The following is a 24,005-nucleotide window of genomic DNA, read 5'->3' on the forward strand; positions in this document are numbered from 1 at the left end:
TCCCCGCCCACAGGCGCCTATGATTAGTTGTAGTGAGACATGCCTCCACGCTGAGTGACAGGTATCTCACTGCACCCAATCACAGAAGCTGGTGGGCGGGTCTATACTGTGCAGTGAAATAAATAAATAATTAAAAAAAAATGGCGTGCGGTCCCCCCCAATTTTAATACCAGCCAGATAAAGCCATACGGCTGAAGGCTGGTATTCTCAGGATGGGGAGCTCCACGTTATGGGGAGCCCCCCAGCCTAACAATATCAGCCAGCAGCCGCCCAGAATTGCCGCATACATTATATGCGACAGTTCTGGGACTGTACCCGGCTCTTCCCGATTTACCCTGGTGCGTTGGCAAATTGGGGTAATAAGGAGTTATTGGCAGCCCATAGCTGCCACTAAATCCTAGATTAATCATGTCAGGCGTCTATGAGACACCCTCCATGATTAATCTGTAAGTTACAGTAAATAAACACACACACATGAAAAAATCATTTATTAGAAATAAAAAACACAAACAAATTCCCTCATTACCAATTTAATAAGCCCCAAAAAGCCCTCCTTGTCCGGCGTAATCCACGGACCTCCAGCGTCGCTTCCAGCTGTGCTGCATGGAGGTGACCGGAGCTGCAGAAGACACTGGAGGTCCGTGGATTACGCCGGACATGGAGGGCTTTTTGGGGCTTATTAAATTGGTAATGAGGGAATTTGTTTGTGTTTTTTATTTCTAATAAAGGATTTTTTCATGTGTGTGTGTTTATTTACTGTAACTTACAGATTAATCATGGAGGGTGTCTCATAGACGCCTGACATGATTAATCTAGGATTTAGTGGCAGCTATGGGCTGCCATTAACTCCTTATTAACCCCGATTTGCCAACGCACCAGGGTAAATCGGGAAGAGCCGGGTACAGTCCCAGAACTGTCGCATATAATGTATGCGGCAATTCTGGGCGGCTGCTGACTGATATTGTTAGGCTGGGGGGCTCCCCATAACATGGAGCTCCCCATCCTGAGAATACCAGCCTTCAGCCGTATGGCTTTATCTGGCTGGTATTAAAATTGGGGGGGACCGCACGCCGTTTTTTTTAATTATTTATTTATTTCACTGCACAGTATAGACACGCCCACCGGCTGCTGTGATTGGGTGCAGTGAGACACCTGTCACTCAGCGTGGAGGCGTGTCTCACTGCAACCAATCATAGGCGCCGGTGGCCGGGGAAAGCAGGGAATACGAGATTGTTTAATGAGCGGCCGGCTTTTTCAAATTAGAAAAAGCCGCCGGAGCAGTGTGAACGCCGTGCAGCGCCGGGGATCGGTGAGTATGAGAGAGGGGGGGACACTTCAGTCACTCGAGGGATTAGCGGTCACCGGTGAGTCCTTCACAGGTGACCGCTAATCAGGACGCGGCACAGACAGAGCCGCAGCATGACAATGAAGTCGGGTGAAGTTCACCCGAGTTCATTCTGATTGTGCGGCTCTGTCTGTGTCTGCTGTCATCTGCCATTCAGCTCTGCTACATGGCTGTCTGTGGCTGCTGTCAGCGGCCATGTAACAGCGCTGAATGGCAGATGACATAGTAAAAAATACGCATTACACACGCATTACACACGCTAGTAAAATCATTAATTTATTCAGAAAAAGCATCGCACTTGGACCTAACGTGAACTAAAATCAGCCGAGTTTTTTTCAGCCCAGTCGGACCGATTTTACTCGCATAGATGTGTTTCCAGCCTTATTCATCTTTCCTACCTTTAGGATAGTTAGTTCTCCGGCTGGGTTCGCGGTGCACAGGATGTTAGTTCACCCCTCGGCTACTTCTAGTTGTGATGGTTAGTAAGGGGATGGCGGCCAGATTAGTTGCCAATGCTCTTGTCCCCTTTTGCCAATGATTTGTGGTGGTCTTCCATGGTTCCGGATCATAACACCAGTGTGACTTTCTAATAGAGTAACACAGATGGTAACACAGAAGGGGGCCGCTATGGGTATTGCATATACAGTCGAACCTCGGTTAACGAGTAACCCAGTTAGCGAGTATTCCGCTTAACGAAAAAAGCTTGTTGTAAATTTGTAACTCACTTTACGAGCAAGCTTTGCCGTACGAGCAAAATACTCACCGCACACACTTCCGGTTCCATACATCCACTGCGCTCTAAGGGCTGCTTTTCACTTGCGAGTTTCTCGCAGTAGAACAATGCGAGAAAAACTTGCATTGGAATCGGACACATGTTAGTGAATGATTCAGCTCGCATTTGCGATTTTTTTCTCAGTCCAAATCGGATTGAGAAAAAAATCGCAGCATGCTGCTTTTTTGCGAGTTTCTCAAACCATTTTTCTCAATGATTCCCTATGGAAGCGGATTAAAAGTAGGATCACACACGCGCACCAGCGTTCACATTTGCGAGTGTGGCAGGAACTATGCTCATTAAATATTCAACAGATGAATGGGACATCACATTTCCAAAGGTAAATTAACTGACACATGTGTAATCACTTTTATCTAGTTAAGATGTTGCAGGACACTAGCATCGCAAATGCGACACACACGCGCCGCACACGCGAGCCAAATCATTAATTTATTCAGAAATAGCATCGCACTTGCGTTGCACTCGCACCTAACGTGAACTAAAATCAGCCAAGTTTTTTTCAGCCCAGTCGGACCGATTTTACTCGCATAGATGTGTTTCTAGCCTAACCCGCTTTTGCAGTCCACACAAACACACACAAACACGCATGCACACACATATTATGCTCACCTTACCTTCCCGTTCCATCGCCGGCCTCATGGTTCTTGTAGTTCGCTGCTACAGGATGTGTATCGGTAACCATTGCGACGATGGAGGAACTTCCGCTGTCATCCGCTACTCAAAGGCAGCGCGCTGACCAATCAGAGGCAAGCGGCTCCTGCCTTTGACGTCAGTGCTCTGGCAGTGGAAGGTCCGTCCTCGTCGCGATGGTTACCCGATACACGTCCTGTACCAGTGAACTGCGGGATCCAGGAGGCCGGCGATGGAACGGAATGGAAGATGAGCATAATATGTGTGTGTGCGCGCGCGTGCGTGCGTGGAATGGCACAATAGGGGACCAGGATGTGACATTTAACAAGTTGTGGAACGAATTGTCTGCATTGCAATGATTTCCTATGGGAAATCTTGCTTTTCTAGACGAGTAACTTGGTTAACAAGCACATTCCCAGAACGGATTGTTCTCGTTAATCAAGGTTCCACTGTATATACTATTTATAGGCTGTTCCACCAAATTAGTATTTAGTTAACAGGATTTGTAACATCAAATGCTATAATATTAAACCTATGGATATAGCAACATGTGATATTAAAACTTAACCTTTAATTGGGTTATTTAAAATAGATATACAAACTGTGATCCAAACACCATTAAAACCTGGAAATGATGGGACCAAAATGTACTGTGTGTATCTATGGCACCATCATTTATAGAAAAGGGGGGAACGGGTAACGTTCACCTAAATGAACAACACCGGAGACGTGCTGAGTTTTGCAACACACAAATAGCTGATGTGGTATCACTGATTAGACGGATGCTGTGTAAGTGCAGCCTTCAAGGATGAGTGTATATACAAGAAGTGGCATGCCACTCAACAGACAGAATATTGTCACTCAGCGTCATCAACACCAGACCAGAAAGTAATGTGAATGTCCCACTATAGAGCTAAACTAGTGTGATATGCTCCAACAGGGGACAACCAATACTCATGCACCATGACAAACAATGCCCAAGAAATAGAGACCTCATAATACATATACCCTGCTCAATACCGACAGCGGCAGGGGGTCAGGGACAATAGGATGTCATGTACAGTGTAATATTAGGACCACTTGAAGTGGAACCATCTCACCCAGTCCTTTTGTTGGTGAGGTGTCGTCCTTCTCCAGTGCTGCTTGGTCCAAATACCGGCACGGGGGGAGCAGTGGCTTGGTCACTGGCCCTATCTAGGATACCACTGACCCTTAGATAATCCACGATAACTCCCGCCCTTACAAGGGCAGTCCACAGCTGGCCCTGTTGTGGCTGACCCTAATAACCATCAAGCAGGTGACTCCCGACGCGTTTCACAACGACTGCTCATCAGGGGAGGCTTGGAACACCTGAAAATCGTGGTTTTGGCTCAAACTTGGAGCTCAAACCTGTGTGGCCTGGTATCATGATCGGGAGTCACCTGCTTGATGGTTATTAGGGTCAGCCACAACAGGGCCAGCTGTGGACTGCCCTTGTAAGGGCGGGAGTTATCGTGGATTATCTAAGGGTCAGTGGTATCCTAGATAGGGCCAGTGACCAAGCCACTGCTCCCCCCGTGCCGGTATTTGGACCAAGCAGCACTGGAGAAGGACGACACCTCACCGACAAAAGGACTGGGTGAGATGGTTCCACTTCAAGTGGTCCTAATATTACACTGTACATGACATCCTATTGTCCCTGACCCCCTGCCGCTGTCGGTATTGAGCAGGGTATATGTATTATGAGGTCTCTATTTCTTGGGCATTGTTTGTCATGGTGCATGAGTATTGGTTGTCCCCTGTTGGAGCATATCACACTAGTTTAGCTCTATAGTGGGACATTCACATTACTTTCTGGTCTGGTGTTGATGACGCTGAGTGACAATATTCTGTCTGTTGAGTGGCATGCCACTTCTTGTATATACACTCATCCTTGAAGGCTGCACTTACACAGCATCCGTCTAATCAGTGATACCACATCAGCTATTTGTGTGTTGCAAAACTCAGCACGTCTCCGGTGTTGTTCATTTAGGTGAACGTTACCCGTTCCCCCCTTTTCTATAAATGATGGTGCCATAGATACACACAGTACATTTTGGTCCCATCATTTCCAGGTTTTAATGGTGTTTGGATCACAGTTTGTATATCTATTTTAAATAACCCAATTAAAGGTTAAGTTTTAATATCACATGTTGCTATATCTATACTAATTGTACATGTTGGAATTCTTTTCTAATACCTACTGGTTCTGAATTGGTGCTATATTCATAATATTAAACCTATGGTAACATGATTGCATCTGCTGTCTCTGTTTCTGGTTTCTAAATAGTATGACTAAAATACAATCCAGTAACATAAATATCATATTGAAAAAGGTACTGAATGTCAAATAATACATAACTATACATCTAATAATGATTTTTAGCTTAGTTTATTAACTTATTTTTCCTAACCAATGTGACTTTATAATAATATAGATACACAGATGGTAACACAGAAGGGGACCGCTATGGGTACGATATATAGGCTGTTCCCCCAAATTAAAATTTGTTTAACAGGATTTGTAACATCAAATGTTGTGATACAGCAGCCATGATTTTTGGGCTAAAAATCAATGAATATAAAGTTTGTTTCTTTTTTTGGCAGTGTCTTTATGTTTTAGGTCAATTAATATCCTTATTATATTTCACAATATCATGTAATATTTATATTTGCATCTAAAGCCAATTCTAACATATGAAAAATTATTTGGCTATATTCTGAGCTTTTAAGTCATTTTGAAAGCATGACTGAGTCTTGTTACAAACAGACGATCATTAGGTCGATAGGAACATTATAAAATAAAAAAATACTGAAAAAATATAAAATTTGCAGATTTTTATACTGCTGCTTCAGTTTAGTTATCACTTTATTTTTTTGTATATACTAAAACAATGATTTGAGTGCTAAGAATATTTGTTAAAACGACTTAAAGCAACAATGTAAAACTAATATACAATTTAGGGTCTGAAGCAGAATACACGGATTGATATAAAACCGCAAAGAGGACCTCAGTCTTATGCTCCGCCCCTTTGACCCTTATGTTAAACACAATACCAAATATTATTTCTGCCTGATGATTTCCTTTAAAACTAATTCATAGAAATGAATGCAAAAAACATCTTTTTATCACCGCTGATACATAAGTCCTTAAATACTTTTTTAAGTCCCTATGTTTTATGTATTTACATCTTTCTAGCTTCAAGTTTCCTTAAGCTGCACCACAGACGTCTGATAAGAGAAACTGGGTGTCCTTTTGAAGACTTTACAATAGATGTCAATGACTCTGGTCCATGTCTGCACATGTAAGAAGTCCATATAGAAAATACAGAAAATTTAACTTCAGTCTGTATCCTCCTGCAAGAAAAACAAATGCATAGATAAGTATATACAGATGTGTCCTTCCTTACCTTATGTCCTAGGATTTGTATCTTCAAAAGACAAGGGGTGCACAATACCTAGCTTTGGGATAAAACAGTATTTCACGATACTCTACCGGGAGCCATTACTGCTTTAAGTGTTTGTTGGCCACCCAGTGGCTCTAATGTGAATAGGAAGCAGAGGCGTAATGATCGCGGTCGCAGCGATCACAACCGTGACCGGGCCCGGAGGTCTAGGGGGCCCACCGGCCCAAGCGCCTGTTTCAGCTGGTTGTGTATTCGAGGGTGAAATAGATTGCAACACAGAGAACTGTCGGGTCCCTGCACTGCGATGTATCGGCCGCCGATTACTCCCATAAATATTCACTGCTCCCCAGATCTATAATCCAGGGCATGGGGAGCAGAGAATATGCTGGCATCTGGCAGCTGACTATGCTGTAAGTGGTCTCGCTGTGCATGACAGTGACATTACGGCATACCATAATTGGAAGAGGATACCGGGGGAGCCGGGAGAAGGTGAGTATAATTGCTTAGTTTGTTTACTGTGTGCGGCGCTCGGGGGTATAATAGGTACCAAGATGCGGCCATGATGGGGACATAAAACCGGCTGGGGCCATTAAGGCAATATGTGTACCAGTCTGGGGTCATCATGGGGACATGTATACCAACATGAGGCCATGATGGTAACATGTATACCAGGATGGGGTCAGGATGTGAACATATTCCAGGATGGGCCATAATGAGGACATATATATCAGTATATAATCAAAATGGGGTCATGCACCAGGATATGGTCATGATGGGAACATATACCATGATGGGGCCATGATGGAGACACATACCAGGATGAGGCCATATATAAAGAATGGGCCATGATGGGGACATATATACCAGGATGTGGCCATGATGGGGACATATATACCAGGAAGGGGCCATATATTCCAGGATATAAACATGATGAGGTCATACACCAGGATTAGGGGCATAATTACCAGGAAGTGGCCTAGGATGGGGGACATTAGTACAGGATGTGGGTCAGTATTACACGATGAAGGGGGACAGGGGGGCAACACGTACAGTATGTCTTTATAGGATTTAGGATGTTACAACGGCCCATACATCTGACCAACATATGTGGGGGGCCAGGCTCAAACTTTCCATCGGGGCCCATTGGACTCTAGTTATGCCACTGATAGTAGGCTTTGTTCCTACACTGAATTACATTTACTTAGTTATAAATTAGAGTCCATAACCAAGAAGAGACAAAGAATGGAGAGATCTCTAGGTGTGAGAAATTTGACAAGGGGCAACACTTTGGATGTTGAGGGCCTTGTATAATAATATGCAACCTAGCAAGGGAAATGTGCGACCGGCCAGACATGGTTTTCTGAAGCTTCACGTGGAACAACCATGTTGACTTTTAGCATTGGGGCCATGGATTGGAATCAGGTCAACTTGGTCTCCTTGATCGTGAGGTTCCTTCTAACTTATAAGAACTTTCTAGAAGGTCCCTGGCTTTAGTATAAGTGAATAAGTCAAAGTCATAGTTTATCTAAGGTCTTGATTGACTGCCCCAATACACTGGCCACCTTTGTGTCCTTATGTCCATAGCTCCTGGAGAATCCACATTCATAAACATACATTGTCTTTGGGTCCTTCTTAGGCCATTTCCTCCAGGCTGTCACCATTACGGGTGATTTTCACACAGAAGATGTGTAGAAATACAGTCTAGCAACTCAAAATATCGAAAAAGGAAATGATTCAGAGCCATGCGAACCACATATACAGATACATGTGATGCCCGGTTACTTGTCGGAAGGCTGATGTTATCGAGTGTGGTGTCGCGCGGCGTGTTGCAATTCTTCATCAACTGCTTGCAATATCCTCCTGCTCCGATGTCCCCTCACTATAGGTGTCACCGCAACATAAAACCATGGTTCAGTACTGACTAACGCAGGTCAATGGGGGAACTACATGGGACTCCGTCCTGAATTCCATGTTAATGTCCTCTATATAGTCCCATGGGCGATCACTGCACAATCCTACCTGACCTGGGGTTGTCCTTTGCCCTTTTTTGGGGTCGTTTTAATATATTATATATATTGAGTTGGGTGATCGAGGGGGTTATGGCAGCAGTTTGGATCGGTGCATGTGGTGTTCATTTCTTTCTTACTGTTTTGTACTATTTAGTATTTTTTTGAATATATACAGAAAATCAAAAGTACTGTGCAAAGAAAAAATTCTACACTGTAAGAATGTGCTCAACATTAGAAGTTTGTATTTTATCAATTACCAAAAAGTAAAGTGAATGAACAAAAAAAAAAAATCTAAATCCCATCAATATTCAGTAACCGCCCGTCTCCTCCATCCTCAGTATTCAGTGACCGCCCGTCTCCTCTTTCCTCAGTATTCAGTGACCGCCCATCTCCTCCATCCTCAGTATTCGGTGACCGCCCGTCTCCTCCATCCTCAGTATTCCTTGACCGTCCATCTCCTCCAACCTCAGTATTTGATGACCGCCCGTTGCCTCCATCCTCAGTATACAGTGACCGCCCGTCTCCTCCATCCTCAGTATTCTGTGACCGCCCGTCTCCTCCATCCTCAGTATTCAGTGACCGCCCGTCTCCTCTTTCCTCAGTATTCAGTGACCGCCCGTCTCCTCCATCCTCAGTATTCAGTGACCGCCCGTCTCCTCCATCCTCAGTATTCAGTGACCGCCCATCTCCTCCATCCTCAGTATTCTGTGACCGCCCATCTCCTCCATCCTCAGTATTCCTTGACCGTCCATCTCCTCCAACCTCAGTATTTGATGACCACCCGTTGCCTCCATCCTCAGTATACAGTGACCGCCTGTCTCCTCCATCCTCAGTATTCAGTGAACACCCGTCTCCTCCATCCTCAGAATTCGGTGACCGCCCGTCTCCTCCGTCCTCAGTATTCGGTGACCGCCCGTCTCCTCCATCCTCAGTATTCGGTGACCGCCCGTCTCCTCCATCCTCAGTATTCGGTGACCGCCCATCTCCTCCATCCTCAGTATTCCTTGACTGTCCGTCTCCTCCATCCTCAGTATTTGATGAGCGCTCGTTGCATCCATCCTCAGTATACAGTGACCGCCCGTCTCCTCCATCCTCAGTATTCAGTGAACACCCGTCTCTTCCATCCTCAGTATTCGGTGACCGCCCATCTCCTCCATCCTCAGTATTCAGTGACCGCCCATCTCTTTCGTCCTCAGTATGTGATGACCACAAATAAGAGGTTAAGTACATTACCTGGAAAGAGATAAACAGTTTCAGACTCAGATTAAGTCACCATGTCCCTGCACCCTGACGCGTGTTTCACCCTGCTTCTTCAGAGGTCATGTCCCTTGAAAAAGCAGGGTGAAACACGTATTGGGGTGGAGAAATATGGTGAGTTACTTTGAGTGTGCATCTATTTATCTCTTTCCAGGTAATGTATTGAACCTCTTTTGCACACAATTTTAATATATAGAGTATTCTGGATTTGTTGGTCTTCGACATATCAAGTCCAGACTTTTGTATGTATATCATTTGTGAATTCTTACTGTTCAGGATCTTCTTCTTCATCTTTCTGACAACTTTGAGATATAATTTCATAAAATATAAACAGATTATTTTAGATAACTGGGGATCTTTCATGCGTTATCCCCTTTTTGTTAGTTAGTTGATAAAATATAAACTTAGGATGTTTCACGTCAAAAGGATCTGGATACATACAGTAGAATATATACAGAATCCACCACAACCGTAACTTATTTCCCCCCTTACCTCAATTATATGTTCTTCTGCTTCACTTTCTATCTCGAATCTCTTGGCTGGGACCAGTGGTGGAGCGTCTTGGGTACCAGTAACAGTCGTGGCTTCTTGGCGTGGCTTTGCAGACTTTATACTCCTCTTATTCCAATGGGTCAACATTGAATTTACTTTATCGCCAGGACTCGATACGTTTTTCTCTTTTTGCTCCATGGATGCAATCAAGTCAACTCTTTGCTCATCACTGTTGAGTTTTTCCTGCAGAACAACTATTGGAAGAGCTACATCCTTATTACTTTGCTCTCCTCCTGGATTTTGCGGTGGCGGCCTCTTTACTGATGGATCCTTACGGATTCTAGCATATAAAGGTTCATTAACTGCATTACAATGTTCATTCCTCACACATTCTTGACCGTGAAGCTTCGGTGTAGTCTCTGGGTTTGATGGAGAAACTTGCACCTCATCTGCTGATTCATATAATGGGTTTATCCGGTCCAGCTTCTGTGGCTCTTGGTTTTCTACTGTGGTCATATTATTGGACGTGGAGAAGGTTGTGTCATCTTTTTTACCTGTGTATGGAAAGAAAGAATGGTTGTCAGCAGACGTGAAGCTACGGGTCTCCATCAGCCCACAAGGCTTTCTCTGCAGCCCCTATATGTCCAACCGTTGGATGTTTGTGGTGATGAGCGGGCACTACCACCATGCTCAGGTGCTCGGTACTCGTAACTAGTGATAAGCGGGCACTGCCATGCTCGGGTGCTCAGTACTCGTAACTAGTGATGAGCGGGCACTACCATGCTCGGGTGCTCAGAACTCGTAACTAGTGACGAGTGGGCACTACCATGTTCGGGTGCTCAGTAGCCGTAACTAGTGATGAGTGGGCACTACCATGCTCGGATACTCAGCACTTGTAACTAGTGATGAGCGGGCACTACCATGCTCGGGTGCTCAGTACTAGTGATGAGTGGGCACTACCATGCTCGGGTGCTCAGTACTCGTAACTAGTGATGAGCGGGCACTACCATGCTCGGGTGCTCAGTACCCGAAACTAGTGATGAGCGGGCACTACCATGCTCGGGTGCTCAGTACCCGTAACTAGTGATGAGTGGGCACTACCATGCTCAGGAGCTCGGTACTCGTAACTAGTGATGAGCGAGCACTACCATGCTCAGGTGCTCAGTACTCGTAACTAGTGATGAGCGGGCACTACCATGCTCGTGTGCTCAGTACTCGTAACTAGTGATGAGTGGGCACTACTATGCTCAGGTGCTCAGTACCCGTAACTAGTGATGAGCGGACACTACCATGCTCAGGTGCTCAGTACTCGTAACTAGTGATGAGCGGGTACTACCATGCTCGGGTGCTCAGTACTCGGAACTAGTGATGAGCGGACACTTCCATGCTCGGGTGCTCAGTACTGGTAACTAGTGATGAGCGGACACTACCATGCTCGGGTGCTCTGTACTCGTAACTAGTGATGAGCGGGCACTACCATGCTCAGGTGCTCAGTACTGGTAACTAGTGATGAGCGGGCACTACCATGCTCGGGTGCTCAGTACTCGTAACTAGTGATGAGTGAGCACTACCATGCTCGGGTGCTCAGTACTGGTAACTAGTGATGAGCGGACACTACCATGCTCGGGTGCTCTGTACTCGTAACTAGTGATGAGCGGGCACTACCATGCTCGTGTGCTCAGTACTCGTAACTAGTGATGAGTGGGCACTACTATGCTCAGGTGCTCAGTACCCGTAACTAGTGATGAGCGGACACTACCATGCTCGGGTGCTCTGTACTCGTAACTAGTGATGAGCGGGTACTACCATGCTCAGGTGCTCAGTACTCGTAACTAGTGATGAGCGGGTACTACCATGCTCGGGTGCTCAGTACTCGGAACTAGTGATGAGCGGGTACTACCATGCTCAGGTGCTCAGTACTCGTAACTAGTGATGAGCGGACACTTCCATGCTCGGGTGCTCAGTACTGGTAACTAGTGATGAGCGGACACTACCATGCTCGGGTGCTCTGTACTCGTAACTAGTGATGAGCGGGCACTACCATGCTCAGGTGCTCAGTACTGGTAACTAGAGATGAGCGGGCACTACCATGCTCGGGTGCTCAGTACTGGTAACTAGTGATGAGTGAGCACTACCATGCTCGGGTGCTCAGTACTGGTAACTAGTGATGAGAGGGCACTACCATGCTCGGGTGCTCTGTACTCGTAACTAGTGATGAGCGAGCACTACCATGCAGAGCCGGTGTCAGCACCCAGCACACGCGGGCAAGTGGCGGGGCCCTAGACTACAGGGGGCCCATTCCCGGTCGGCAGGGGTAGTAATGTCTTCTGCGGTCCCTGGGCCAACGTCCAGGGACCACAGTGCTCCGGGAAGCAGACGCACTTTCCTTTTAATCCACACTAGCAGGCAGTGTGTCATTGCTGAATGCTATGTCCAGGAGCATTGAAGTTTTTCTGTGGGCGGAGCTGCTACGCGGTGTGCTCCAGTTCTAAATATGAACAGGGAAAGGAGCAGTGCCAGGCAGCCAGCATCCCCCAGCACAGCGTCCACCGTCCACCTGAGCTGTATGTTCCGATCTGTATGGACCCCGAACCATCCTGAGCTGTATGGGCTCCCGACTCTCCTGAGCTGTATGGATCTCCCACCCTCCTGAGCTGTATGGGCCCCCCACCCTCCTGAGCTGTATGGGCCCCCCACTCTCCTGAGCTGTATGGATCTCCCACCCTCCTGAGCTGTATGGACCCCCCACTCTCCTGAGCTGTATGGATCTCCCACCCTCCTGAGCTGTATGGGCCCCTCACCCTCCTGAGCTGTATGGGCCCCCCACCCTCCTGAGCTGTATGGACCCCCCACCCTCCTGAGCTGTATGGACCCCCCACCCTCCTGAGCTGTATGGACCCCCCACTCTCCTGAGCTGTATGGATCTCCCATCCTCCTGAGCTGTATGGGCCCCCCACCCTTCTGAGCTGTATGGGCCTCCCATCCTCCTGAGCTGTATGGACCCCCCACCCTCCTGAGCTGTATGGGCCTCCCACCCTCCTGAGCTGTATGGGCCTCCCATCCTCCTGAGCTGTATGGATCTCCCATCCTCCTGAGCTGTATGGACCTCCCACCCTCCTGAGCTGTATGGGCCCCCCACCCTCCTGAGCTGTATGGGCCCCCCACCCTCCTGAGCTGTATGGGCCCCCCACCCTCCTGAGCTGTATGGACCCCCCACCCTCCTGAGCTGTATGGGCCCCCCACCCTCCTGAGCTGTATGGACCCCCCACCCTCCTGAGCTGTATGGACCCCCCACTCTCCTGAGCTGTATGGATCTCCCACCCTCCTGAGCTGTATGGACCCCCCACTCTCCTGAGCTGTATGGATCTCCCACCCTCCTGAGCTGTATGGACCCCCCCACCCTCCTGAGCTGTATGGACCCCCCACTCTCCTGAGCTGTATGGATCTCCCACCCTCCTGAGCTGTATGGGCCTCCCACTCTCCTGAGCTGTATGGACCCCCCACTCTCCTGAGCTGTATGGACCCCCCACTCTCCTGAGCTGTATGGATCTCCCACCCTCCTGAGCTGTATGGGCCTCCCACTCTCCTGAGCTGTATGAGGCTATGGGCCCCCCACTCTCCTGAGCTGTATGGATCTCCCACCCTCCTGAGCTGTATGGATCTCCCACCCTCCTGAGCTGTATGGATCTCCCATCCTCCTGAGCTGTATGGACCCCCCACTCTCCTGAGCTGTATGGATCTCCCATCCAACTGAGCTGTATGGATCTCCCACTCTCCTGAGCTGTATGGATCTCCCATCCTCCTGAGCTGTATGGATCTCCCATCCTCCTGAGCTGTATGGATCTCCCATCCTCCTGAGCTGTATGGATCTCCCATCCTCCTGAGCTGTATGGATCTCCCATCCTCCTGAGCTGTATGGATCTCCCATCCTCCTGAGCTGTATGGATCTCCCATCCTCCTGAGCTGTATGGACCCCCAGAAAACCTGTAAATGCCGTCAGGTGAGAGTTGGCTCTCAAGGCTTTGGTGCACCGGCCCCAGATTACCAATGTGCCTGATGGAATGGGTCCTGTGAATTAATTTGCACCAACGCCACTAGGCAGACTTTTAGGATTTTGGGCCATTTTTTTTTTAGAAAAGCAGAGTTCCCGTTGTCTGTAAGTCTCTATGCGGAAGCTTGATCTCATTTTGCAGGGAGGGCTTCGTATATGCTTCTAGGTGAGACTATTACTGTACTCCTGTTCGGCGTTTCGATGCTCGGGTGCTCGGTACTTGTTTACCAAGTATAATGGAAGTCAATGGGGAACTCGAGCATTTTTCCTATTGACTTTCTTTAGACTCAACAACATACACAAGACTGGATGACTTACCGCTCTGCTGCCTTTTGGCCAGTCGTTCCTGCAGATCTTCCACGCTGTCGTACATAGGATCATTCGCCTGCGGTGCAGGTGGAGCGGCCTGTGTGGTCTCCGGTGTTGGCGGAAGGACTCTGTGCATTAGATCGAGTAATGTATTATCATAATCGCTCTTCACAGAGCTGTGGACGGCACCGTTTAGCTTGGGTGACATATTCTTTTTCTCTTTTTCTTCTGAAATTAATTCAATTTCTACAGGGAGGACAAGAGAAAACCCTCAGCCAAAAAATCTGACATTCTACTGTACATCAATAAGATAAAAACCAGTCCTGATGTAATCCGGCTATCACAGCTGCAGTTTGCTACAATATATCAGTATAGTACAGCGCAATCGAACTGCGAGCAAAGACAGAGCAGTAGACAGCTGTGTGGCGCTGCTGTGTTCCATTGCCACCGCTGTGTTCCGCTAGGGTCCGCTGCCCCTGCTGTGTTCCGCTGCATTTTGCTGCCACCACTGTGTTCCGTTGCATTCCGCTGCCACTGCTGTGTTCCGCTGCCACTGCTGTGTTCCGCTGCATTCCGCTGCCACTGCTGTGTTCCGCTTCATTCCGCTGCCACTGCTGTGTTCTGTTGCGTTCCGCTGCCACTGCTGTGTTCCGCTGCGTTCCGTTGCCCCTGCTGTGTTCCGCTAGGTTCCGCTGCCACTGCTGTGTTCCGCTGCATTCTGCTGTCACCGCTGTGTTCCGTTGCGTTCTGCTGACACTGCTGTGTTCTGCTGCATTCCTCTGCCACCGCTGTGTTCCGCTAGGTTCCGCTGCCACCGCTGTGTTCTGCTGCCACTGCTGCATTCCGCTGCCACCGCTGTGTTCCGAGCCACTGCTGCATTCCGCTGCGTTCCGCTGAATTCCGCTGCCTCTGCTGTGCTCCGCTTTCTGAGCATTGCCATGACTAGCCATCTGTTGAGTGAACAGGACTAGGCTGACACCATTGGAACGTATAAAAAGTCACTTTCACACACACATTACATTTTTTCGTTGCTTCTCATAGGGGGGGGGGTCAAACCTGGGACCACTTGATTGCTTATATACAATCCGCTGTAACCATGTAACATTGCCCATTAGTGCACAATCACCGGTGTCCTGTGAAGCAGTCCAGTTTTAGACAGCTTTGGTCGTGTGATGGATGCACTGGTACACAGCTCGTTACAGTTGCAGACAAATATCAGAGCCGTGTCATGTAACCAGCCATATATCGTCTGACCACTACTCATTTCCATAAATGATTACGGTTCCCCTTAACTGACAGCCAGCAGAGATCTTGAAAACAGTGAAAAAAAATTCTACACATAAAACATCAGGATATGTGCACAATTTGTAGGAACCTATAATATATTGGGTAGATGTAACTGTCAGGCTGGCGGGATGATGGATAATTACTGCATCCGCTAATTTATCATCATGTCTCGTATCCCAGTATCTGAGAAATCGGAGGCCTCAACACATTCTTGGCTCCTGATCCTGACATTATCAAAGGTGAGTGCTCCGGTGCCAAAAACAGACTGCAAAAAGTAAAGGTATCCTCCCCTGCTGTGCACAGACACGCCGCGAGGTCCATCTGTTATAATCAACTATATTCAGGTAACTATATTAAAAAAAAGTGCAACATATGCAAAATACTCAACATAAAAAGTGCCCACAGAGAAAGTGCTCCCTAAAGTGCAACACATAAAAGTGCTACCTAAAGTGCTGCATAGAGAAAATGCTCCTGAGAAAGTGCTGCATAGAGAAAATGCTCCTGAGAAAGTGCTGCATAGAGAAAATGCTCCTGAGAAAGTGCTGCATAGAGAAAAAGCTCCTGAGAAAGTGCTGCATAGAGAAAAAGCTTCTGAGCAAGTGCTGCATAGAGAAAAAGCTCCTGAGAAAGTGCTGCATAGAGAAAAAGCTTCTGAGAAAGTGCTGCATAGAGAAAAAGCTCCTGAGAAAGTGCTGCATAGAGAAAAGGGTCCCGAGAAAGTGCTGCATAGAGAAAAAGCTCCTGAGAAAGTGCTGCACAGAGAAAAAGCTCCTGAGAAAGTGCTGCATAAGGAAAAAGCTTCTGAGAAAGTGCTGCATAGAGAAAAAGCTCCTGAGAAAGTGCTGCATAAAGAAAAAGCTCCTGAGAAAGTGCTGCATAAGGAAAAAGCTCCTGAGAAAGTGCTGCATAGAGAAAAAGCTCCTGAGAAAGTGCTGCATAGAGAAAAAGCTCCTGAGAAAGTGCTGCATAGAGAAAAAGCTCCTGAGAAAGTGCTGCATAGAGAAAAAAAATCCTGAGAAAGTGCTGCATAGAGAAAAAGCTCCTGAGAAAGTGCTGCATAGAGAAAAAGCTCCTGAGAAAGTGCTGCATAGAGAAAAAGCTCCTGAGAAAGTGCTGCATAGAGAAAAAGCTCCTGAGAAAGTGCTGCATAGAGAAAAAGCTCCTGAGAAAGTGCTGCATAGAGAAAAAGCTTCTGAGAAAGTGCTGCATAGAGAAAAAGCTCCTGAGAAAGTGCTGCATAGAGAAAAAGCTCCTGAGAAAGTGCTGCATAGAGAAAAGGGTCCCGAGAAAGTGCTGCATAGAGAAAAAGCTCCTGAGAAAGTGCTGCACAGAGAAAAAGCTCCTGAGAAAGTGCTGCATAAGGAAAAAGCTCCTGAGAAAGTGCTGCATAGAGAAAAAGCTCCTGAGAAAGTGCTGCATAGAGAAAAAGCTCCTGAGAAAGTGCTGCATAGAGAAAAAGCTCCTGAGAAAGTGCTGCATAGAGAAAAAAATCCTGAGAAAGTGCTGCATAGAGAAAAAGCTCCTGAGAAAGTGCTGCATAGAGAAAAAGCTTCTGAGAAAGTGCTGCATAGAGAAAAAGCTCCTGAGAAAGTGTTGCATAGAGAAAAAGCTCCTGAGAAAGTGCTGCATAGAGAAAAAGCTCCTGAGAAAGTGCTGCATAGAGAAAAAGCTCCCGAGAAAGTGCTGCATAGAGAAAAGGGTCCCGAGAAAGTGCTGCATAGAGAAAAAGCTCCTGAGAAAGTGCTGCACAGAGAAAAAGCTCCTGAGAAAGTGCTGCATAGAGAAAAAGCTCCTGAGAAAGTGCTGCATAGAGAAAAAGCTTCTGAGAAAGTGCTGCATAGAGAAAAAGCTCCTGAGAAAGTGCTGCATAGAGAAAAAGCTCCTGAGAAAGTGCTGCATAGAGAAAAAGCTCCTGAGAAAGTGTTGCATAGAGAAAAAGCTCCTCAGAAAGTGCTGCATAGAGAAAAAGCTTCAGAGTAAGTGCTGCATAGAGAAAAAGCTCCTGAGAAAGTGCTACATAGAGAAAAAGCTCCTGAGAAAGTGCTGCATAGAGAAAAAGCTCCTGAGAAAGTGCTGCATAGAGAAAAAGCTCCTGAGAAAGTGCTGCATAGAGAAAAACTCCTGAGAAAGTGCTGCATAAAGAAAAAACTCCTGAGAAAGTGCTGCATAAGGAAAAAGCTCCTGAGATATGAAAATCGGTCCAGAAAATCTACTCCTCCAGAATACTGCACAGTCTAGCCCCCGCTGACCGCCCTGTGACAGACGATTCCTCACTTCTGGCTGCCGTCCTCATCTCCATGTTAGAACTTCCCCAGTTATTAATGGCAGCCTATCGCCCGGAATAAACGCTGATCGTCAGGACTTGCTGCCGGTGCGCACAGGCTCCGCTGCCTCCGGCGCTTCCAGTCTCGGCTTGCTCAGCAAGAAGCCAGAAACAAAGCAATTGCCTTTCTGAAGTTTCCAGGTTCTCATCACACCCAGAGCGAGGAATGTCTCCACATAAAGGAAGACATCTGCACAGTGACACCAAGGAGCCTGCACTGCACTATAACAGCCACTAGAGGGAGCAGTAATGGCCAGAATGTGACTATAGGACTAACCAGGAGCCATCCATCACATCACACCTGTATAATAATGCAGCACATCACACCTGTATAATAATGCAGCACATCGCTCCTGTATAATAATGCAGCACATCGCTCCTGTATAATAATGCAGCACATCACACCTGTATAATAATGCAGCACATCACACCTGTATAATAATGCAGCACATCACACCTGTATAATAATGCAGCACATCACTCCTGTATAATAATGCAGCACATCACACCTGTATAATAATGCAGCACATCACTCCTGTATAATAATGCAGCACATCACACCTGTATAATAATGCAGCACATCACACCTGTATAATAATGCAGCACATCACACCTGTGTAATAATGCAGCACATCACACCTGTATAATAATGCAGCACATCACTCCTGTATAATAATGCAGCACATCACACCTGTATAATAATGCAGCACATCACACCTGTATAATAATGCAGCACATCACACCTGTATAATAATGCAGCACATCGCTCCTGTATAATAATGCAGCACATCGCTCCTGTATAATAATGCAGCACATCACACCTGTATAATAATGCAGCACATCACACCTGTATAATAATGCAGCACATCACACCTGTATAATAATGCAGCACATCACACCTGTATAATAATGCAGCACATCACACCTGTATAATAATGCAGCACATCACACCTGTATAATAATGCAGCACATCACACCTGTATAATAATGCAGCTCATCGCTCCTGTATAATAATGCAGCACATCGCTCCTGTATAATAATGCAGCACATCACTCCTGTGTAATAATGCAGCACATCACACCTGTGTAATAATGCAGCACATCACACCTGTGTAATAATGCAGCACATCACACCTGTGTAATAATGCAACACATCACACCTGTGTAATAATGCAGCACATCACACCTGTGTAATAATGCAGCACATCACACCTGTGTAATAATGCAACACATCACACCTGTATAATAATGCAGCACATCACACCTGTATAATAATGCAGCACATCACACCTGTGTAATAATGCAACACATCACACCTGTGTAATAATGCAGCACATCACACCTGTGTAATAATGCAGCACATCACACCTGTTTAATAATGCAGCACATCACACCTGTATAATAATGCAGCACATCACACCTGTATAATAATGCAGCACATCACACCTGTATAATAATGCAGCACATCACACCTGTATAATAATGCAGCACATCGCTCCTGTATAATAATGCAGCACATCGCTCCTGTATAATAATGCAGCACATCACTCCTGTGTAATAATGCAGCACATCACACCTGTGTAATAATGCAGCACATCACACCTGTGTAATAATGCAGCACATCACACCTGTGTAATAATGCAACACATCACACCTGTGTAATAATGCAGCACATCACACCTGTGTAATAATGCAGCACATCACACCTGTGTAATAATGCAACACATCACACCTGTATAATAATGCAGCACATCACACCTGTATAATAATGCAGCACATCACACCTGTGTAATAATGCAACACATCACACCTGTATAATAATGCAGCACATCACACCTGTGTAATAATGCAGCACATCACACCTGTTTAATAATGCAGCACATCACACCTGTGTAATAATGCAACACATCACACCTGTGTAATAATGCAGCACATCACACCTGTATAATAATGCAGCACATCACACCTGTGTAATAATGCAACACATCACACCTGTATAATAATGCAGCACATCACACCTGTATAATAATGCAGCACATCACACCTGTATAATAATGCAGCACATCACTCCTGTATAATAATGCAGCACATCACTCCTGTATAATAATGCAGCACATCACACCTGTATAATAATGCAGCACATCACACCTGTATAATAATGCAGCACATCACACCTGTATAATAATGCAGCACATCACTCCTTTATAATAATGCAGCACATCACTCCTTTATAATAATGCAGCACATCACTCCTGTATAATAATGCAGCACATCGCTCCTGTATAATAATGCAGCACATCGCTCCTGTATAATAATGCAGCACATCGCTCCTGTATAATAATGCAGCACATCGCTCCTGTATAATAATGCAGCACATCGCTCCTGTATAATAATGCAGCACATCGCTCCTGTATAATAATGCAGCACATCGCTCCTGTATAATAATGCAGCACATCACACCTGTATAATAATGCAGCACATCACACCTGTATAATAATGCAGCACATCACACCTGTATAATAATGCAGCACATCACACCTGTATAATAATGCAGCACATCGCTCCTGTATAATAATGCAGCACATCGCTCCTGTATAATAATGCAGCCCATCACACCTGTATAATAATGCAGCCCATCACACCTGTATAATAATGCAGCCCATCACACCTGTATAATAATGCAGCACATCACACCTGTATAATAATGCAGCACATCACACCTGTATAATAATGCAGCACATCGCTCCTGTATAACGCAGCACATCACACCTGTATAATAACGCAGCACATCACACCTGTATAATAACGCAGCACATCACTCCTGTATAATAACGCAGCACATCACTCCTGTATAATAATGCAGCCCATTACACCTCTATAATAACGCAGCACATCGCTCCTGTATAATAACGCAGCACATCGCTCCTGTATAATAACGCAGCACATCACACCTGTATAATAATGCAGCACATCACACCTGTATAATAATGCAGCACATCACACCTGTATAATAATGCAGCACATCACACCTGTATAATAATGCAGCACATCACACCTGTATAATAATGCAGCACATCACACCTGTATAATAATGCAGCACATCACACCTGTATAATAATGCAGCACATCACTCCTGTATAATAATGCAGCACATCACACCTGTATAATAATGCAGCACATCACTCCTGTATAATAATGCAGCACATCACACCTGTACAATAATGCAGCACATCACACCTGTATAATAATGCAGCCCATCACTCCTGTATAATAATGCAGCCCATCACTCCTGTATAATAATGCAGCACATCACACCTGTATAATAATGCAGCACATCACACCTGTACAATAATGCAGCACATCACTCCTGTATAATAATGCAGCACATTACTCAGCAGAGCGCTACCTCATAGACAGTGTCAGAAAATAGCCACTGCAGATTAGTGCCTAGTTATAGACAGTGTAAGAACAGTGCCTCTTCATGGACAGTAGAGGATCAGTGTCTGCCCCAAAGACAGTACAAGAAAAGTAATGGGCGGACCTAACCGATTTAAAAAAAAAAAAATCCAGTTCCGGCCTGGAATTAATCCCAGATATTTGGCCAGACACCAGTCCCCATATAGGTCTATGGGGACCAGAATCCAGCAATTAAAAATGGTTGTTGAACAGATAAAGGTATAGGAGCAAGAGGGCTATACATACGGAGTCTCCGTCGCGGCTGTAACTGCTCCCGCGGCTCCTTTCACTTCTGGGTCTGCTCATTACCTTCATTGCATATGCACTGCTTTCCCCGCCCACCCTTGTCTGTGATTGGTTGCAGTCAGACGCGCTTCCACGCTAACCGACAGCACGTCTGCCACTTCCAATCACAGACGCTGTGTGTCAATCATGGTATAAAAATAAATAAAACAAGTGGCGTAGGGAAAGCATTCGGGTACAGGCTTCAGCCCCCAGCCGTGCACTTACAGTATCTTGGGTGTGTATCAAAATAAGAGGAACCACATTTTAAAATTTTTTTAAATAAATTGTTACAGTGGGACTGGCAGATAGGATAAGGTGGTAAATATCCCAGTCACCAGTCGGGGCCCACCGTGCTCCAGATGACAAAGGAGCTGCTGGCAACCCGAAGGTTAGGCGGAGGGTACAGAGCTGGGTGGCTCTGAAACTAATAGGAGCCTGACCGAGTTAAACGTCACTTGGATCAGGAGACTGTGAACCCTGTTGGAGTCACAGGATCCATACATCCAGCCCAGGAACACCCTGTTAACCCCACAGAGGTCCTGGGGTACGCTGCCCGTGTGCGTAGGGGGCACACTAAGGAGCAGGACTGGTAGGACAGAGTCCGTCCGTCACCGTACCAAGGTACAGGTGTGCACAGGTACGAGTACCCGGCACCAGCACCTAACCCGGATTAAGCTCTGTCCTACTGCTGCCAATCCTACTGGGTAGGGGGCACACCGAGGGCAGGTGGCGCAGCAGTCGCAGCCCAGTTGACTCCACTGGGCTGCACTAGCAGAACTGGATGGTAGGAGGTGGAAGCCCGGCGCCTGACCCTAACGTGGTGAGCCACAGGTGTTTTGGCATAACAGGCACCATTCGCCTAACCCTGCCTACTGCTTCCAATCTATGGCTTATGTCGCAATGAGGCTCTAACATGGAGGTGTGCTCTGTCAGAGCAAATGAGAAGACTGCGCACCTCCATGTTGTCTCCAGCCCCTTTTATAACCTGGGTCCGCCCCCAAACCCAGGGTGGACCACAATGGCACCTCCAGGGTCCAATAGCGGAGTGCCACGTCATCAGCGATATCACCAGCAGCCTATCTGGAACCGCCACGTCACTGATAACCTCATTGTTGCCACACCCCAAACACTTCACCAGTCATCATCTGACGACCAATGGTGAGGTGCTGTGTCATAGGGGCGGCCCTCCGCGAGCCAATCCAGACACCTGATGTGTGTCGGCCTATCAGAGCCTGCCACCTCACGGACATGCCCAGTGAGGTCCTTACCGAACCTAGCCTCTTATGCACTAAGTGCCTGAGTATGCTCAGTAGCCTGAACAACAGTCTCAGAAAATCAGACTATCTGCCCAAGCATGCTCAGTAGGCACAACACAGGACTTAGACACGGCACGATGTCCAAGCACCTGTGCAAAGAGGTTTTTGCGCACTAAATGTAGGTGCATGCTCAGAAGCCCGAATTGAGGACTCAGCCTCAGGAATGGCACAGTCAGACTGAGCATGCTCACTAGGCGAAACACTGGACTTAGGTACTTTGCACACTACGACATCGCAGGTGCGATGTCGGTGGGGTCATGTCGAAAGTGACGCACTTCCTGCGTCGCTCTCGACATCGTAGTGTGTAAAGCCTAGATGATACGATTAACGAGCGCAAAAGTGTCGTAATCGTATCATCGGTGCAGCGTTGGCGAATTCCATAATTATGCTGAAGCGACGGTCCGATGTTGTTCCTCGTTCCTGCGGCAGCACACATCGCTGTGTGTGAAGTCGCAGGAGTGAGGAACATCTCCTACCTGCGTCCCGGCTGCAATGCGTAAGGAAGAAGGTGGACGGGATGTTTACATCTTGCTCATCTCCGCCCCTCTGCTCCTATTGGCCGCCTGCCGTGTGACGTCGCTGTGACGCTGCACGACCCGCCCCCTTAATAAGGAGGCGGGTCGCCGGCCAGAGACGTCGCACGGCAGGTGAGTGCATGTGAAGCAGCCGTAGCGATAATATTCGCTACGGCAGCTATCACAATGATATCGCTGCTGCGACGGGGGCGGGGACTATCGCGCTCGGCATCGCAGCATCGGCTTGCGATGTCGTAGTGTGCAAAGTACCCCTTAGGCTGTGGCTGGGTTAAATCGGCGCACACATGCGCACTATCCGCATCTCCACGTGGAGGAGGAAGCAGCCAGCTGGATGACCCGAGGCACGGCCAAAAATAGCAGCCGGTGCCTGAGCGCAACTGGAACTGCAGCAGGCTGCTTGCGGCGCCGATTCGTAACAATAATTAAAAAGTTGCGTCCACCCCCTAATTTTGATCCCCAGCCATGATGAAGCCCAACAGCTGAGTACTGGTA

The 24,005-nt window shown here is 46.9% G+C and overlaps 1 protein-coding gene across 1 annotated transcript; it reads right to left on the reverse strand.

Moving 5' to 3' along the window:
- Window positions 1-5,232: 5,232 nt before the first annotated feature.
- On the reverse strand, window positions 5,233-18,003 carry LOC142295757 (uncharacterized). The gene is made up of 4 exons (XM_075338842.1): window positions 17,873-18,003; window positions 14,321-14,557; window positions 9,952-10,505; window positions 5,233-6,143 (listed from the first exon to the last, which is right to left on the reverse strand). Exons 1-4 carry the CDS (start codon window positions 17,895-17,897, stop codon window positions 6,129-6,131), a joined length of 831 nt encoding a protein of 276 aa, XP_075194957.1. The 5' UTR covers window positions 17,898-18,003; the 3' UTR covers window positions 5,233-6,128.
- Window positions 18,004-24,005: the final 6,002 nt, after the last annotated feature.

Source organism: Anomaloglossus baeobatrachus, chromosome 3, assembly GCF_048569485.1.
Source record: "Anomaloglossus baeobatrachus isolate aAnoBae1 chromosome 3, aAnoBae1.hap1, whole genome shotgun sequence".
Classification (NCBI taxonomy): domain Eukaryota; kingdom Metazoa; phylum Chordata; class Amphibia; order Anura; family Aromobatidae; genus Anomaloglossus; species Anomaloglossus baeobatrachus.

Bases quoted from the DNA above. Each gene is read 5' to 3' on its own strand.
- LOC142295757 (XM_075338842.1), bottom strand. From the start codon at position 17,897: ATGGAGATGAGGACGGCAGCCAGAA. The intron at 14,558-17,872 runs GTGAGGAATCGT...TCCTCCCTGTAG, and splicing joins GATGAGGACGGCAGCCAGAA to AAATTGAATTAATTTCAGAA. The intron at 10,506-14,320 runs GTAAGTCATCCA...TTCCATACACAG, and splicing joins GGCCAAAAGGCAGCAGAGCG to GTAAAAAAGATGACACAACC.